General features: G+C 42.7%; 1 protein-coding gene across 49 annotated transcripts in view; it reads right to left on the bottom strand.

Moving 5' to 3' along the window:
• nrxn1a (neurexin 1a) overlaps window positions 1–20,138 on the bottom strand; it is a 2,342,145-nt gene that overhangs the window by 695,640 nt on the left and 1,626,367 nt on the right. For 2 of the 49 annotated variants that reach the window (XM_038810544.1, XM_038810555.1), the window contains exon 1: window positions 16,205–17,013. The exons of the other annotated variants lie outside the window; for them this stretch is intronic. In XM_038810544.1, the coding sequence (XP_038666472.1) occupies window positions 16,205–16,454 (250 nt within the window). In that variant the 5' untranslated portion in view covers window positions 16,455–17,013. Of the gene's footprint in view, window positions 1–16,204; window positions 17,014–20,138 lie in introns of those variants that run through there. 49 annotated transcript variants of the gene reach the window in all.

Genomic DNA, 20,138 nt, shown 5'->3' with positions numbered 1-20,138 from the left:
ATAATTTTGACTTCGGAGCAGAGTGTAAAATAGACAATATTGGACCTCCAGACTATTGTACACATCTTCCTGACTTTAATATTTTTTGGCTTCAATGGTGACCGATCAGAAGTTGCTCATTTAATTCTATAACCAGAAGTTCATCTTTCTGCAAAGTTGTATTCAGCTAATTTGACTCTTCCAATGAAGGGCTGTGCATGAAAAGTCGGGCGCAATTCTCCCAAAAAATTTCAAGAGTGGCCTCCGGTGATAAATGCGGTGTGATTTCTGCCAGGTGGGTGGGTACGATCCAGACCACAATCCACCCACACATCAAATTTTTTTTTGAGGCAGTGGGAGGGGAGGGGGGGGGGGGGGGGGGGGGGGAGAGAGTTTGGCACTAAGAGGGGCAGGGCCTAAACACGCCGACAAGCCCAGTTTCACAGAGATCGGAGTGTCATTTTTAAAGGGTGCCCCGATCTCAAAGTGATAGCTCATGCCCCATTCCACTCCTCTGCCACCACTGCAGGCATTGGGTTTCAGTGCCCACCCACCACCACCATGGCTGGCATCGGGGCTTCAGTGTCCCCCCCCCCATCCCCACCCTCGACAGCAACAACCCCATTAAAGACCTCACTCCTGTAAAGCCCCGCCCCTTTCAAGTACTTCCCCTGTCTTTTTTGTTGAACCCAGGTCCCCGATGGCAAGAGGCAGCAGTGCTAACCATTGCACCACCATGCTGCCCCTCACTGAATATTAATACCTCAACACAACGATGGTCATGGTGGTGGTCATGTTATGCTCATGTTATCAGGAGCTGTTTGGAGGTGATTTGTGTGTGAAAGGGAATCCTTTCTGGCTCTATCAGGTCTCGCCCCGCTGAAGTGATGCCATAAAGCACGTCAACTGAATTTTCTTTCAGAGAGGTTCACAATCGGGACTAAAAATTTGGTTGTGCACCTGGAGAGCTACATGCTGGGTTTCAGTCAGAGCCTGACTCTCTGAAAAATATGGGAAAATTCCACCCAATAAATGTGATCAGATCACTGAACAGCAGGACCGGGATTCTCCGAGCCTCTGTGCCGCGGCAGAGAATGGGGCGTCAGACCCGTGATTCTCTGGCGACTGGAAAATCGGCAGCTGACGCGCGCAGTCGAGGCGTCGCTGGTCGGGAGCCATTGAAAGAGGCCCCCGCGGCGATTCTCCGCAACCGGCCGAGTTCCCGCCGGCGTGGTTCATGTATTGTTCTACCTGATGGGAGCTCGGCGTCGCTGCTGCGGTGGCCGACCTGGTGGGGGATCAGTACTGTAGTTTCACCTGTGTCGTGAGTGCAGCTAAAACCCAAACCTTTTTAGTACCTCCAAGAGGTACCTCCATTCGACCCTGTCGAAAGCCTTCTCTGCGTCCAGGAAGATGATCAATTCTGGTGTCATTGGGTGGGGTCATAATCATGTTCAGCAGGCACCTGATGTTCGCTGTTAGTTGCCTGCCTTTGACAAAGCTCATTTAATCCTCTGCGACCAACTCTGGCTCACAAGTCTCCAGTCGCTTTGCCAGGGTCTTCGGCAAAACTTTGGCATCAGTGTTTAGGAGTCAGATGTGTCTGCACGATCCACACTCCGTCAGGTCTTTGTCTTTTTTAGGGATCAGGGATTTAGGGATCAGTAATATAGACATCTGTGCTAACATGGGTTGCAGGGTCCCTCTTGACAGCGAGTGGTTGAACATCTCCTGCAAATGCAGGACCAGCGCTGTCCCAAATGTTTTATATAAGTCCACTGGGAATCCATCCGGCCCTGGTGCCCTCCCCGACTGCATGGAATTGATGCTCTCCATGACTTCCCCCAGTTCTAGTAGTGCTTCCAATCCCTGCTTCTTTTCCTCCCCCACGACTGGCATGCCCAGCCCCTCGAGGAACCATTTAATCTTTGAGTCTCCCTCCGAGGGCTCGGAGATGTACAGCTCTCAGGAGTAAGTCATAAAAGCCTCATTGACCTCATGTGACGCAGTGTCTAGCTTGCCTCTCCCATCCTTTACCTGTGCTATTTCCCCGTGGCAGCAGGTTTTTTCAAATGGTGTGCCAGTAGGCGGCTGGCCTTGTTCCCATGTTCATAAAGGGTCCCCCGTGACTGGTGGAGCTGGTTCACTGCTTTCCCGATGGAGAGCAGGTCAAATTCCATTTGTAATTTTTTTCCTCTCCAACAGTGGTTCCGAAATCAGGGCCATGAGTACTTTTGCTCCACATCCAATATGGATTTGACTCGCTGCTGCCTAGACACCCTCTCCTTTTTGTCCCTGAGTGCCCTATATACAATTATTTCTCCCCTTATCACCACCTTCGGTGCCTCCCAGAATATGGAGGGTGAGACTGCCCATTCTGATTGTAGGATATGACGTACCCGTCGATCGCTTGTGACATTTTTTTACAAAATCGTCTTATTGGCGAGGCGGGCTGTGTCCAGCCTCCATTGGGGGCAATGGGCTCGACCCGTCTCCAACCTCACATCCACGTACTGTGGTCAGAGATAACTATTGCAAATTATTCCACCCCTATCTCCCCTGGAAGCACTATTTCCCATCCACAAAGAAGTAAATTCATGTCTAGACTTTGTGGACCTGGGAGAAGAAGAATTCCCTCGACCTCAGGTGTGTGAAACTCTATGGGTCTATCCCCACCTCAATAAGCTCCATATAAAGACACTCAATTCTCTCGCCATGGCTGATTATTTCACCGCTTTGGGGCTGGATTTGTCCATCTATGGGTCCTATAGACACACTTGAAGTCTCCACCTATGGTGAATCGGTGGAGTCTAGATTGGGGATTTCTGTCATGGTCTGTGTCATCCCAGTTAGAAACATATATAGTCACAAGTACCATTGATGCCCTTTCCAGGACACCGCTGACCATTACAAACCACCCCTCCCCCCGGGTCCATATTCATCACGGTAAATGTCCTCTTACTGAACAGGATGGCTGTCCCCCTGTCCGATCCAACTCCTTCTACCCTCAGTCGGTCTTTGTCCCTCAGGTGTGTCACTTGGGGGAAGACTATGCCGGTTCTCAGGCTTTTCAGATGGGCGAAGACTCTGGATCTTTTGACCAGGCTACTAAGTCCCCTGATGTCCCAAGTGACTATCCTGTTGAGGGGTTTCTGTTCCCCACCCCCCTCCTGCAGGGTCAGCCATGCTCACCATGTGGACGTGCTCCTGCACTCAGGGGTTTCCTTTTGTTTGGGGACATCCAAGATGGCTGACACTGACTTCTTTGTTCCAACCATGTCGCCCCTGCGTCTCCAATCAACGTTCCGTTCTCTCTAGCACATCCTTGAAGAGGGCCAAGGCATCTGCTCCCGCTGACTTCACCGTCTCCAAGAGGTCCTCCTTAATGGCATCCCTAAGTGTTTGGAGTTCTCATGCCAGAAACTCCATCTATTGCCCTGCTGGGAGGGCTGGCGGTTGCATTGATGACTCAGTTCGATCAGCGATGTCCTGCTCTGCCTCGCTCCTCGTGTCTGTAGCCTCGATCTTCCTCTCCTGGCTCTTGTTGTCTTTTTGGCCCCTTTGCTGGCTTGAGGGCATTTCTTTGGATGCTTTATGTTTCAGGGTGTGGGTAGGTTGGTTTGTTCACTTAGTGACCGATTTTCGGGTCAAAGGTACCCAGGTTGGAGTTTCTAGGTGTAACGACACCTTTCATGCAACTGCTCAGCACACCCCCGCCACCAGAGGTCGGCTGCTGTACACATGAAGCACGACAGCAACTCACCAATATTCCTTCAACAACACCGTGTTTGCTTGCAAATTACACATCATTCCGACTTGAACATACATCAACATACCTTAGACATTGTTGAGAGAGTTTTGCGGTATTCTTTACCTAATATCATGATGGAGCACCATTATTGCAAAGAATGCAACAGCTCAAGAGGAAGAACCCTCTTATAGGATCGGCAACACATGTAGCGACACCCAAATCCCAAGAGAAACTGCCAGCTGCTGAAAGTTTTAAATTACCAAGATAAGGCAAAAGTACCTCATTTGAAAGCAAATGGATTTTCCATTTTCTATACTGATTCGAAATTCCAATTTGACCTTTGGAAGGTACAAGAACTAGAGGAACTAGGCTGAACCAATGGCATCTCAGCATGAATAGCCTCTTTTCTAAACCAGGAAACGGCAGCTCCCCGAGGACGTCTCCCAGAAAGTTCGACAAAAGAAATATTCTGACTGAGAAGCAAACTGGGCACCAATGTACCCCATTCAAGTAGCCCCAGCAATGTTCCATTAAAACCAATGGGTTATTTATCTAAGTAGGTCGCATTGAAGGAGGTGCAAGAAGAGGAAAACTTGGGAACGTTGTGCATAAGTCTCAGAAGGTGACAGGACAAGTCCAAAGCAGTTAATAAAGCTGATAGGATCTTGGGTTTTACAAACAGCAACAATGGGTTGGATTTATGTTTTGGGGTCAGAACCCCACTGGGGGGTAATCTTCCGGGTCCCGATCCCAGATGACGATGCAATGCATCTGACACAATCTTTGACCTGCAGGCCACTTAGTGTTTTGGGTGTGCATTCACTTTCCAATTAAAGGACAGAGGTGGGTGATATATTCCCAATAGAAGGTCCGCCAGCAATGACAATTCTGCTGCCCAACGATCCCAGATGGGAGCTGCTGTGCAAGAGAAAGGGAGCACCGCATGATGGAGGCGGCCATTGAAGAGAGTTTGAAAATGTTCACAATGAAGAAGGCCACAGCTGCAAAGCCACAATCCTGCACTTGCAGGGCTTCCTGCACTTGCAGGGCTGGATCAAGCGGTGTATACCTGGACGACGAATATCGCTTCCGTTCAGAACAGTGTGTTGAATGCACTGTCTGAGACTTCCAACACCTGGGTCTCCATTTCATAATTTGTGTCTATGACTCTCTCATTTCGGCACCTTGACTCATTTGGCGTTATGCTCTAGCCTCGACTGGCATCGGATTTCGTTGGACTGTAAGTTTCCTCTCCTGAGGAATTTTTTGTAAGACTTGTCTACTGGACCTTATGTGATCGAGGTGCTTTCTCATGATGCAACCTTCTGCCTGAACCAGATTAGATACTTGTCCTGTCTACATGTGACATGCCACCGTATGGCATTGGCTCCGTTTTATCACACTGTATCGAAAATGACAGGGAGAGACCGATCGCTTTTGTCTCCCGGACACTGGCCTTGGCAAATTGAGAAAGAGAGTCTCGCAGTGGCCTTCTCCAAGTGGAAATTCCATCAGTATGTGTAATGTCGATGGTTCATGATCATCACGGACCACAAGCCACTGTTGGACCTTTTTAAATGAGCCAAAGCGATACCGCCCATCGCCTCCACCAAGATACAACATTGGGCCTTCCTGCTGGCCGCCTGTGAGTACACAGAGCTGATGAAGTCGTGGCCATGTTCAATACTAGGTCGATTGTCCCCGAGATCCACTGGCCACTGTCTACAAAGTTGTGAACATAGACTGCGTCAGCTGGTATAAACATTCTGGATGGTTTTCGTCTAACAGGGTATCGCCCTTGCTGCTCCTGACTGTGGCGTACTTTCCTGCCAATTTCAGGGAAAGGTAGACTAAGATGAGTTTGAAGCCTCCAGCCCATTAGTAACTCAGCAGGTACTATCCCGTTCACGGCATACACAGTGGCCCAATAGCAAAACAAGGATCAGGCAGTTGCATGATCATCGACATCACTTGTTTAAACCTCTGTCCACCCTTTATGCTATCCCCTTGGAAGCAGGATAATACAAGGCCATACGGATGTGCTGTTTGTCTTCAGGAATCCTGCAAATTCCTCACTTGTGAAAGGTGTTCCATTGTTGGAAGCTGAGACTTCTGGGATGCCATGCTTACTGAAAGATGGGTGCAATTTCTCAGTAGGCTTGAAGGTGGTTACAAACATTCTATGGACTGCCAACTACTTTGAGTGGGCATCTATCAGGACTAAGAACATCCAGCCTTGGAAGGCACCTGCAAAGCCGGTGTGTAACTGCACCCACTGGCCATTCCCATGTGTGAAGGGCGCAGCTGGTGGAAGCTTCTGTTGCTCCTGAAAAATGCCGTAGTGCTGGGCCACCCTCTCTTTGTGTCCAGGCCCAGTCACCAAACATAGCTGTGGGCAAGTATTTTCATTTTGAACACCCCCGGGTGCCCGTTGTGCAGCTCCCTTAGATCAAGTTTTGGCCCTTGCCCAGGTTGACGACGCGCATACCCCATAAAAGGATGCAGCTTCTACACTAAACTTGGACATTTTCGTCGAGAATGCCCACAGCTCGTTGGGCAACCTTCAATGCTGACTCCCATACAGGACTATGTGTTCAACTTTAGAAAGGACCGGGTTGGTCTGTGCCCACTCACAGATTTGGGACGCTGTAACAGGTAAAAAATCCATAAAATTGAACATGGCCACTACTTCATCAGCCCTGGACGATGTTCAAATGTGTACTCATAGGCGGCCAGCAGGAGGGCCCAATGTTGTATCTTGGTGGAGGCGATGGGCGGAATCGCTTTGGCTCATTTAAAAAGGTCCAACAGTGGCTTGTGGTCCGTGATGATCATGAACCATCGACATTACACATTCTGATAGAATTTCTTCTTGGAGAAGGCCACTGCGAGACTCTCTTTCTCAATTTGCCAAGGCCAGTGTCCGGGAGAGAAAAGCGATCGGTCTCTCCCTGCCATTTTCGATACAGTGCGATAAAACGGAGCCAATGCCATACGGTGACATGTCACATGTGACTATTAGATGTTTGGCGGGATCATAATGCGTCAACAAGCTGGACATCAATTACATATTCATGTGAGTGAATGCTTCTTCCTTTTCCTTTCTCCACATCCATTCCTGGTTCTTTTTCAAAAGGAGGTGCAAGGGGGACTAACCTGGTCACGAGGCCAGGATGAACATTCCATAATCGTTCACCAATCCGAAAAAAGTCCACAGCCCCGTTGTGTTTTCAGGTGTAGGAGCTTTCTGAATAGCCCGTACTTTCTCTTCGACCGGGTGTAACCCCTCATGTTCCACTCGGTTGCCCAGGTAAACCACTTCCTTTGTGTGAAATATGCATTTTCTCTTTGCAGGTGAACACCAGTTTAGTAGGCCACAAATTAGTCCAAATCGAGTTGGTCAAAAGAAAACTTGGTTTATTGCAAAGAAATTATATTTGCAATGTACATCAGATCCCAGCCGGGTCTGCTCTGTTGGTTCCATGTCCTGCCGACTTTATACAAATCTCAATCATGAATGCCCTCGGGCTTCCTACCCCACAGCAGAGGAGCTTGTATTCGGCGAGACTCAAGGGACGACTGATTGCTTCAACCTCGTAGGTCCCTTGTGGTTATAACAGGCTTCTTCCTGACAATATTCTGTTTTCACTGATTCTATAGCTGATGAGGTGCCAAGAGATGCTGGCAGGAGCATGGTCCTTCATTGTTAACTAGAATCTCATGATATGCGTAGGATCCAATTTTAACTGAGGCTTGAGCTGTGAAGCCATGATGGCTTTCTCACTGAACAAAAGCATGTCTCCAGCTGGTTCTTCACGGCTGTGCATTACTCTATTTTGAATTTTGAGAGACAATTGAGGAGAATGCAATGTTCGAGGCACTATAAAACTGCAAGCTGATTTTGTTATCTGTTGCTAGCTTTTTGGGATAATATTCTACTAGTGATTTTGTTATTCACATTATCCAATTCTGTGCTTGAAGACATAGTTGAATGTCCATGTCTTTACCTAGAAAATTGTCAAAACCTTTTCCTTGTCCTCACTCAATACAAATCTGCTCCTTACTCAATACCGCTTGATCTTAATCATGCCCTTCAATGGGATGATTCATGTTTCTTTCAATTCATGAAAGTTCTTCATGTTTCTTGCAAATCTCACCAATTGTTTATTATTTGATGGTTTCGCGGTTAGCCATTCTTTTTGCCAAGAAAAAAATAATTTATGTTTACGTAAAACCTGAAAACATCCTGAAGCACACCCTAGCTGATTAAGTGTAGTCACTGTTGTTATGTAAGCAAGTACATTGGCCATTCTTTGCCCAGCAAGATGATACAAAACATGATGATACAAAACAACAAGATGATCAGGGTCGATTTCATCTATTTTGCTGGTATTGGTTGAGGCATAAATGTTTTCCAGGATTCCAGAAGAACTTTCCTGTTCTTCTTCAAATAATGCCTTAGCATATTCACTCCCATCTAGGCAGGCACAAGCTCATCTGTAAACAAAAGTTCCCACAATGCAGGACTCCCTAGTCTTTATTTAAAAAAAAATTAATATAAATTTAGAGTAGCCAATTTTCTTTTTCCAATTAAGGGGCAATTTAGCATGGCCAATCTACCTAACCAGCACATCTTTGGGTTATGGGGGTGAAATCCATGCAGATGTGAAGAATGTGCAAACTCCACACCGGAATTCAAATTTGGGTTCTCAGCACCACAGTCCCAGTGCTAACCACTGCACCACATGCTACCCTTGGACTCCCAAGTCTGCCTAATTATGGTCCAGGTTTTGTGGTAGCAATGGCAGTGAAACAGTCAGCATTCATGTCATCACTTATTTGAAACCGACAGCAATTTCTGGAATCCACACCTGTACAGTTAACCATGGAAATGCAGAGGTTGCTGTCAATGATTGTGTTGTTCCCCATAAGGGGCACTGTTGATGTCCCACCAGAGAGTGCTCAAGGCAAAATCACTGAACTGACGAGAACTTGTCCTTTTGCATTGTTAGTGTCACCATGAAAGCCCTTGAAAGAATTACACCTTTCTGAATGGGGGTTTGAGCAGTGTACTAAGGCCAGAACTATTGCTAAATAGTCTCACTGTCTGTGAAAAGTAATTATATATTTATAGAATTTCAAATTTCTACATGATGGAAAAAAAATCTCAATTTTTAAATAATTAAAAAAAAGATTGTTTATTCTATTTTAGCTTCCAGCTTAATCCCATGTGCATGTCCCGGTCATTTATTCCACTTTCTGTGGAGTTTTAATTAAATGTATGAAATTCAATACATTTTACTTAGTGGTTTGCTGTCTGTGAGAATGTTTCAATATGATTGACTGTATACCCTGCTTGATAACATCACTATGGTTGGATGCCTGAAGATCCCTTGACCTGGTGCCAGTTTCAAACAACCATAGGGAAAGGGCAAATGAAACTTGGTCACAGAGAAGTCAGCAGTGAGTACCATCAGTTCACCACTGACCACAAAAGTAATGCAACGTTACTTATTGTTCAAACAATAATGTCCCCAATCATTAAAGCTACCTCTAAAAATTCTCAGTTTCCTTTTCTCCACTAACCCATTTTCCCTCCACAACCATACTCTGTAAATCCCAAATCCATTCAGGATTTGAATAATGGCACCATTTCTGTGTAGATTTCTCTAGAGGTTATCTGGCAATCCAGGACAGGAAATGTTTCTTTAAAAATTTTAATATGAAATACTGCTCACTTTATCTACATTTTCTTTCCTTGTTCCTCATCTTTATTTCATTAATAAAATTAAGTGAATTATAACCCTAATCCTTTTTTGGATCATGAGCACTCCCTCAATAATCACCTCCACTTGGGTTTAAAATAATCACTTCCTGTCAGCTAGGCTCTAATTACTCAAATATGATAGGGGTCCAGGAGTCTTTTATCATTGACTTGAACAGAATATAGGAGCGGTTCTTAAGCTGCATACAGAAAATTATGTGAGACACTTATTTTACCAACTTCCTACACTTTAAGTGAAAAAATACATCAAATTTATCTGGTCAATACATGTTTGTAATGTCCTCTAATATCAATCTTAATTATTTTCACGTGCTTCTATATTTGCATAAAGTGAGTTTAAACTATAACACAGAAATAGTGGACGGAATTCTCCCATAAAATGCCAAAGTGTCATTTCGGCGGGAAAAAAATTGAAAATCCCGATGGCTGTTCCGCTGCAATTCTCATCACAATCCATCCACACTTAGCCATTTCTTTCGAGCCTGGGGAGATTCCCGCTGGGAAAGAGAAGGGCAGAACCTAAAGACAACAGTCAGGCAGCTCCTTGAGATCGGAGCATCCTTTAAAAAGACTATCCTAAAGCCTCCACCAGCCTCCTACCCACCAGCAGTGAGCACCCCCCTCCCCTCCCCCCACTGACACGCAGGTATCGGGCCCTCCCCAATTGCTGGTACCAGTGAGGCCCAACCCCCCCCCACCCACCCACTCAAATGACTGACACCCTAATAGAGGGTTGCCAAAGGACCCCCTCTCCTTTAAGGCCCCCATCCTCTTTCAGGCCCTCCATTTCATACCTCCTTAATCCCCTACCCCTTTCATGGACATGCTGCCTCTCAGGCGCTCCCCTTGGCAGTGCCCCTTGGCACACTACCACTGCCCCATGTACCCTGGCCCCCTGTCCTATCTCTGACCACCAGAGGACACTATTGGCCTCCAGGCACCCTGGCATGGTCACCATATCCGGTTTCCGTTGATGGAAACCAGTCCGGATTCCCATCGGCCTCACACTGTGTTGGCGGCGCGATGAATCCCAGGAGCCATGAGACTCTGGCTAAAACCCTGAAATGCATTTTTAAACGAGTTTTGATACTTATTTAAATATGGAGCCTGGATCATGCCCAGGTTATGTCCGATGTCGCAGGCCAGGAGCATGCATTCCATTAAGCGCCTGGTGCGGACCTCATTTAGGGGCTCTCTCTCGATTCTCCAGGAATAGTGGGAGGCGCGCTGGGTGCAACGTGGGTGGGTGGAGAATCACATCCAGTGCCTCTGAAAGTTTTTTTTAAAGTTTCTTCTTTTAGGCGAGTTGAAGGTTGAATTCTTATAATGACTGTTTTTCATACAAGGTGTCTGATAAAGTTCGACTCTGACTGTTAGGTGTCCACTTGTCTTTCATGGTACCCTGAACCAGATTTTCAAAATTCTTTCTCAATAGGGAATGACACCAAACTCCTGACTGAACTACCATAAAGAGAGAAAATGCTGGAAAATCTCAGCCAGTCTGGCAGCCTCTATAGGGAGAGAAAAGAGATAATGTTTCAAGTCCAGATGACCGTTTGTCAAAGCCGAAAAGAGCTAACGTTTCGAGTCCAGATGACCCGTTGTCAAAGCCTGAACTACCACTAATTTCTGTTGCCACCTTTTTAAAAATGTCTTTTATAATAAGTACAGTAAGAAGTCTTACAACACCAGGTTAAAGTCCAACAGGTTTGTTTCAAACACGAGCTTTCGGAGCACGGCTCCTTCTTCAGGTGAATAATATTTTATAATAAGTAAAGCACTTAAATTGTGAAAGGGTAGTCCTTATCAATACATGTTTACAAAAAAAGGAGACTCATTCTAAAATTCCAGTGAATGTGTCCCAACATGAAGTAATATTAATCTATCTTTAATAAAATTCAAAGCAGCCCCATTTTGTAGGCTTCTGGGTAAAATGGCTGTCTTTGGCCATTTTGCCAACTGTAACCAGTTCTTCAATTCTAAAATTTTGATTCGGTGGGAATAAATCTAAGTTTTCTTTTGAGCGTGTTTCTCGGCTGATGCAACACCAAGATTCACCCCAGTATTCACCGCCAGTTGGTCGATATTTAGGGCCTCAGGAAGTTTTTCTCCGTCGAGGCCACACTTAGGCAGATTTTCTGCACTGGTGAGTTGAGCTCGCCAGCAGGACCGGCTCCTCACAGTTCGGGGTGCGATTTTGCCCGGCATCCCCAATCTCTACATCCCCCCCTTTTCACAACCACCTTGCCCCTTCACTGCCCAATCTTGTCTTGGCCCCTCAACCCCTCCGCACATTCATGGGTAGGGCCAGACTGGCAGCGCCCCTAGCAACCAGTGCCTAGGTGCAACGCGATAGCTGAATCATTCTCATAATGCCCTAATTATATATGAATTCCAGCTGATAGTTATATTCTATTTAACCATTCCTGTATTCAGTAAGTCATTTTATCCCTCTTAATTTTTCTTCACTGTTCCTCAGGTGCAACAATATGTCATTAATGGGATCTTTCTCTGTTGCAATCAGAAATAATTGTGCAGTCTTACTCTACCTCCTATTTCTTCTTGGTATCTCAATTATCCAATTCCCTTAATCTTCCCTTCCTCCCACGTCATCAGGCTTTGTACGCCAATGCTTCAATCATCAAATTATTATTTCCCAATTCACCTCATCATCTTCTTAGATCATAGAATTTACAGTGCAGAAGGAGGCCATTCGGCCCATCGAGTCTGCACCGGCTCCTCTAAAGAGCACCCCACCCAAGGCCAACACCTCCACCCTATCCCCATAACCCAGTAACCCCACCCAACACTAAGGGCAATTTTGGACACTAAGGGCAATTTATCATGGCCAATCCACCTAACCTGCACATCTTTGGACTGTGGGAGGAAACCGGAGCACCCGGAGGAAACCCATGCACACACGGGAAGGATGTGCAGACTCCGCACAGTGACCCAAGCCGGAATCGAACCTGGGACCCTGGAGTTGTGAAGCATTTGTGCTATCCACAATGCTACCGTGCTGCCTTCTTAACTATTTTTAGTGTTGACCATGTCTGGACAATGATCCTTATCCCTTTATTTTAGATTTTCTTTGAATTTGCTGCTGCTTTGATATCGGATTCAAGACTGCTAATACAAATATGCTGACAAATGACACGGAGAATGTTAAAAATATATTTGTGGAATAAAAACCAAAGTAAGCTAATACTGAGAATTTTTGTATTAAAATGTTTTATTGACTATATTTACCAATCCATCTACCTTTTGAGTACTTGTGAAATTGCAAAATTGAGTGGTTGATATCTTCTGTTATTCTTTTTCCAAACACCTCTTTTGCCTCCAGCAAATATTTTCCTTACACTATCTCTCCTACTTTCCCATCCAGACTTTTCACATTCAGCCACGATTGATCCCTGGCTAGAAGCTGCTGTCAGGTCGTTTTAATGATTGGTAGAGAAGAAATGTGCTTGTTTAAGTAAGACAATTTCTACTAATCCCCTCTTCCCTGTTTGTCTCTCCTTCATTGTTGCACAATACACCCTCTAGTGGCTGAGGAGTGCACTATAATTTATTTCCCAGGAAGAATAGGTTAGTTTGGATATCAGTCAATTCAGCATTTTGAATTTAGGAGCCTGTGGTTGTCCATTAGCCATATTGTATGTCAATATTACAAGCAGCTAGGATTACTTGATTCTCTGACTATAGAACACATTGTAATATTCTCGTGCCATTCTCCTTTCTGCTACACAATGACTCGGCAAAATTTAATTCCACATGTTAATTTGCAAATTTAAGTTTAACTTTAAGGGATTCCACCAATTACACAAATTGAATTGAGAGATAGGATCATAAAATTGTTTGAAACAAAAATTAAAGTAAGCTTCTTATATAATTCTAATGTTCAGTTCATGAAGGCAGAGTGAACTTCAAACACCCAACAAAAAAAACCTAAATAACTTCATTAAAAAGACGCGACAAATAAATGTTTTGTTTATGAATACTTGTATATTATACTTAAACAAAACTTGTGCAATATAGTCTTCTTCCTCACTCTGTCAGTTACATTATATAATCAGACAAAAATAAATCATAAGATTTAAACAACATACAGGACAGAAAGAAAAACAAATAAATCCCTAACCTGAATTTTTTGTTGTAAAGCTAATGAGATGATCAAGAATGTCATAATACAAATCGCCAGGATATTGACCATCTGTGATGCTAAATTTCAAATATTGAATTACTGGTAAAAGAATTGCACACAGCTGCTAATTACATAGCAAATGACTTGATAATATACCTTTGACTCGTGGAGTTTTCCGACATTATTAATCCCTCACAAGATCCCCTGTGAAACTGAAGACAATTAGCAGTTTTCGATCATTTGTTTTACAAGACATTGGCGCCCACACTTCCAGTTTCCTATTTCATTGTCTTTTTGTCACTTCATATTACCCCTTTCAGTTATCATCCAAGAACAAAAAGAATCAATATCACCATAATTTAAGACATTACAAGTATTATCAATCTCTCCAACTATATTTATAAATCTAGGCAGCAGAAGTTTGTTCGATGAGCTGGTTGAAAGCATACTGGAATGGGTTAAACTGTGCAGAATTGGGTTATAACGAGTCTGACTGATTTTAAAAAATATTGCTCTGTAAACATCCTCATTACAGCTCATTCTGTCCGTGCACAATAATCAACACAAACAAGGGTTTGAGAAGGACTTGGGGAATTTTATTCGCTTAGTCAGGTTGTTGGTTTAGTTGTCACTTTTAGATTCATGTGCTTAACAAATTAATACTCATGGACATTAAATTGGTGGCAACATTGTTTTGAATATATAAAAGTTGCTTTGCTCAAACTCCTGCTAATCGAAAGACACCCTTTTGTCCACCTGTTAATTATTTTAATGCAAACATTTTATTGGATTAACGGCTGAATAATCAGCACGACGATCATCATTAAAATGTATAAGACAAAAATAAGAGTATTTGTCCCCTTAACATCTTACACAAAACAGTGGTTGTCCTAATGGAATGATACTTACAGGCAAATTAATAAAATAGAACTGTTATTCATGTGTTACTAAAAATGAGTCCATACAAGCTAATATCTTGTGTACATTTCAGAGCATCGGAGCTTGTATTGAGATACTTATCAAGAATCTATCGACATTGGTCCACTTGTGATTACAGTGCAGTAGATGTTCTACAGACATCAAAGACTGCATATCTCACAGAAACATGGGAAATGAGGATTCACAGCCAATAATATTAATGGAAACACAATATACAGCTGGCAAGACAAAGAGAACAAAAAGAAAATCATCCATATTTTACCTGGAGGTTTTTTTATGTGCAAATTAGCCACAAGTTATTGCTTTAGAACAGGTAAAAAATAAACGAAAAACTCAACATCGATATTTCAGTTAAAAATCGGACAGCATTCAGCAACCTCTTACGGGAAATTTCTTTCAATTCAATACGCTGACAATTAAAAATTTAAAGGAAAGATATGAGAGTGCTGAATTACAGTGCTAATGTCTAGGGCTTTGTGAAATTATGTGGAAAATTAAATTCAAGAGCAACAGCTCTTATTGAATATACCCACTTCACATTTCTTAAGCTTTTGCTTCGGTCATTCAAGAAGAGTGTCTGATAACAAAAGATCAAATTAGATTCTGATGTCTAATCATCCATACAGGGTCAACCTGTGCAAGTATGCAAAGGTTAAGCATAAGATCTGTTTTTTCACCTCAGGAGTGGCATGGGATGATGGTTTAAATGAAGCATGGAATGAAGGGAAAATGAAGAAGGATGAACCTATATATTCAAATCAACAGCTGCAGGTTTCACTGAAGAAAGCAAGCCACTGTTTTAGCTGCTGTTAAACTAAGACCATGGGAACAGCGTGGTTGTGGTGCTGCTTAAATTATGTATGCTCATGCTTTCATTCTATTTAGTTTAAAATAGCCCACATGAAATAGACATTTTCTGTTTCTTGGGGTTTGGTTTATTCTTTCACTGATTTTTTTTTTAAAAAAAGAGTGAGAAACAAATAATGAAGCCCCAACAATCACGAAGTGCACAGAGATCAAAGATGACAGATTGAGGGATCCTTAGTTCACCTTAGCCTTGGGTTTTAAACATTACTACTGTTGTAACATGGCATTACTGACTAGAATAGGTGGTCAGGGCAACAGTTGGAAGGCAATTACAGACCAATTCAGTATTTCATCATTAAACTGTTTTCCTAAATGAGCACATTAAAAATAAAATATAAGGACTGAGACTTCCATGAGCATGAATTTAATATCGGAAGTTAGACAGCACCAGCTAAATATGAAGATAGAAACAAAGGACGACTGTGCATTGCATAGATTATGAACAGTAATTTTAAGTGGTCTTTTAATTCTTTTGTATATTCATTATTGTTTGAACGCGAATCAGTATCCAAAAGTTTAATTGATTTTGAAGTATTTTTTAAATTAAAACAATTGGATATTGTGGTTTGTGAAAACCCACATTACACATTGTGTTTTCTTCTTACACCGTCTTAACAACGAGCTATCTTACAGGCAATAGCAAGACTCATCTTAACTGCACAACGCTTCAAGTGTAGACTATGCACTACAATGACATAAACATAAAGAATTAGAAGGTAAATAAAAAGCAAAGACCCACCATGTCCTCTTTGCAGTGAGGCAGGAGACCTGTATATAGCAATAGGCACTGAGTGGTGTTTGCTGCCATGAAAATGGTGAATATGGTGAGCTCCACCTAAGCTCGAAGCACTCCATGACACTCCAAAAAAACAGCTGAAAGTCAAAAGAACTATCCAAAATGCCAAATGAATACAGGTTGTGATAGTTTCAATGCTGGACTTCACTGTTGCTCTCGGGTTCATGATGCTCCCTGAGAAAAAGATTTGCATCCCCCATGTAACAAATGTCACAACTGTACACAGCCCATTATTTCAAGTCTGCCTCACAGTTTTCTATTCCTGCTGTCCTCTTCTGCTAGGAAATCCACAGCATACTTTAAAAAAATCCAGTCAGTGCAGTGTGTCTGTTCCCAGCTAGAAAAACATAACTACCTGCATTTCCAGCAGTAGCTACCAGGTTCCTTTATGTTAATACTCCAATAGATCCAGGACTGAGACTGCTGAGGATCTTTTTTTTCTCCCTACATAAGGCACATCATCATCATCCACTGGGTATTCAATATCATTTAAATTTTACAGGATGGCACTTCACAATGCTGTAAGGGAAATTAAAATGCTCCACAATCCAGTTACAGCCTGGAAAAAAAATGTAACGCACAGCACAGCACTGTGTCTGACCAAAGCCACCCAATAAATAGCCTGCTTTCCAATCCGAATACAGTAGTCAGGGTAGTGAGAATAATGCCAGAGGATATTCCTCACTGAATTGTGTACACTTATGAAAGGACCTGGAACAGACCATGCTGGTGAGAAGGCTATGCAAATCTGCAGTCTCAAAACAGCAAATCACTGAAGCTTGGATGCATTGCAGAGGAAGAGCCTATTTTAAAATAGGGATACTGAAATATGCTAGGATATCAAATACTAGCTTGGTTTTAAAAAGAAGCAAAGAGATGCAAAGCCTGGAGCAAAAGATAATTTACAGAAACTTAAAATCCTCACTTTTAATCAAACTGCACATCATACTGCAATGTCAATTTAATAAATAAAATCCCAATCTCCCCCAGAAAGACAGTTCAGAGGTTCCTGTATCCTCAGTTAGTCCTTTACAATTTTTAAACGAAGGCAGACACTGTTGTGATTGGTCAGAAACCTCCCCGCACGGTCCACCAGGTGCTCAATCCAAAGCTACTAAATATGCCTCGACACAAACTACTCATCCATCATTTTTGATGATCTTCTAATTGAACACTCATCTCCACAAAGGAACACCTCTCCCTTTCACTGACAGATATTCAAGTGTACAATCCTATAACAGAGATGGAGACAATGTCGTAGACAAAAGGGGAAAATGCAATGAAATTACTTGCTTTTGAAAATAAGAAATTTTGTTGACTATATTTTTCAAAAAAATTCTCTTTATTGTTTTGTTTTTTTCCCCTAACACGGATCCTGCCGAACTAAATGTCCCCTGAGAAAGATGTGTTTATCTTGACAGGTGTTTGCGCGATCAGCAGCCTCTCAAAGGCATTGTTATTCATTGCTTTAATGTACAATAGAAAACACTAAATCTGCAAATTAATGTAATTTACTGAATGCATTTAAGTAAAATTAAAGCAAGAAAGGTCACCAGTTTAACTTATTAATGTCTTACTGATGTTATATGCAAGTTAAATTTGATACATTCTTTACAGAAGATGTGGCAGAATTACTTCTCCATCATATATACCTGAAGAAAAACTAGTGTTGCACAATCACCGAGCATGAAATCAACTTTATTTCTTTGTCCTTAATCTTTTAAATGGAATACATTCTGCAGTAACTAAGCTGAAGTTGGATGACTACTTCAATCAATTATTTTCAGCAATCAAACCGAAATCCATACAAAACACAATAGCGTGGTAAGGGCCCTGTTGGGAATATATTTATAAAGGAGCCCTGGGACTAATTTTTATTAAAAATACAGATGAACCATCTTTACACTGAAACAGGTAGCAAATGCTGATTCTGACTCACAACGTCTTTATTTTACTAAACAGGTTTGCCACCTGCACTCTTGGACGTCGTCTGAGACTCAAAGATCATTTCACAGCCCAGCAAGTTTTTTTATTTACTTCAACATCAGTATGGATGAGACACAAAAGGGGCCGCAAGAATATTGCCAGATGAGTAGAGCATCTCGTTACTGCTTTCTTAAACTCTTAATGGATTTGGCATGAGTACATGTTTATGAATTGAGAATACAGTGAGCTATTACTTCGGGAGGAATGAGGTCTGACAGGTGCTTTCTTCTTTACTATTAAGATCAAATTTGATTGAATTTTGCAAATAAATATTTTTCCTTTAGTTAGTGTGCACAAAATCCCAGTAAATAGCTTATCTTCTGATAGATCATACAATAGAAAATTAACACTTTCTTTCCATTCAGCCCTTTGGGAGTTAACCATCCACATGATGAGGTATGGAAGCCTCAGTTTAGTTATCCAATAAATGTGTGGCATGCAGATCATGATATTAGCTCAGATGTTTTCTAGTCTGTGAGTTAACTATGCTATTTACCATAAATTGCTTCCCCCTCTTCTAATTTGACCTGAAAGAATTTGCATTTTTTTCTTCACCATCATAGTTTGAGCTGAAAGAACTACCAAAATAAACTAGCTGCATTACTTCAACTCGTTGATCACAGGAACAGAGCCTCCAACCACCTCAACTAACAAACAACAAATGGATGAGTATAGCACATCTTCTGGATCCTTATGGCCTCGTGCAAATTACCAAGGAAGCTAACAGATTTTTCTTCTTTGATAAGAGCCAAAAGGAAAAGTAAAAATAAAACTTGATTATCACTGCAAATGTTACAGGTGGCGGAGGAGAAAGGTGGGTGGTTGAGGACTAAGTAATGTTGAGAAAATGGATTACAGCGTACTACTTGTGCACAGAGGATAAGGAAGCCAAATGAGGGGAGGAATAATTTAAAGAGCAATGTAGGTTGATCATGGTACAGACAATTCCCCACTGAGTGCTGTGAAGTACTTCGTATTATTTGCTGCTTTTTAATGAGTGGCTGATCGGAAAAAAGACTGAGTAAAATCCCCATGTGCTATCTGTCTCAAAATCTTTAAATTCTGTGTATTCAACTCCACAAGTTATTTTAAACTTCGTATTTCTATTTTTTAACTGCCTGCAGCACAAATGATGTGCCTCTTGGGACTATAATTGACGTAAAGTGTAAGAAAAGTAGACTTTTGGTGAAAAATAAAAGTAATAACACTTGTGTAATAACTTTGGCTCACCACTTAGGTATGGAACAATTAACGTTTATTTACAGCATACCATCTTACAGCTTTGTGGCTAACAGCCGGTGTCCGGAATCAATCTGTGGCAAAAGCTCACACTTGCTGAGATGAACCCCCACCCTGTCTCCCTGATTGGTTTATCTGGGTCGTGTGACCGTATTAGCCGATCGATCGCCGCTTGGGGGCTGGGGGGTCAGATGCCACAAATTGTAATTGCTCTCAATTCATGTCCCCGTGTGCACACAAAGTAAATTGCTTACGTCAGTTTCTGTAGCTTATTATTTCCTCGAACAAGTCGCTAGCATGAAGCCAGAGGCTATAGCTTGAGGGAAACCACTTTGCGTCGAGGAAGGCTGACCAGGCACCTCTACTGCTCTTACTGCCTGACATGGGCACACTGGAAGGATATGCAGGTTGATAAATAGCCTATTTAGCCACATAATGGACACACCCTCCATGGCCATCAAGATCCGAGGGGCGATTTTCAGCCCACATTAGTCATCAGTGGGAATAGCAACACAGGCGGAAAATCCCATGAGTGTCAGAAAAGGCAGTACCTCATTTAAATACATTTTAATACATTTCAATGGGCTGGATTCACCATTTTTGAGCCGAAGTGTGGAGGATCTGTGGCGCTTTCCGTCAAAAAATTGTCTCC

This window comes from Scyliorhinus canicula, chromosome 1 (assembly GCF_902713615.1).
Source record: "Scyliorhinus canicula chromosome 1, sScyCan1.1, whole genome shotgun sequence".
NCBI lineage: Eukaryota > Metazoa > Chordata > Chondrichthyes > Carcharhiniformes > Scyliorhinidae > Scyliorhinus > Scyliorhinus canicula.
The sequence above is the reverse complement of the archived record's forward strand: the minus strand, read 5'-3'. Positions and strand labels throughout refer to the sequence as shown.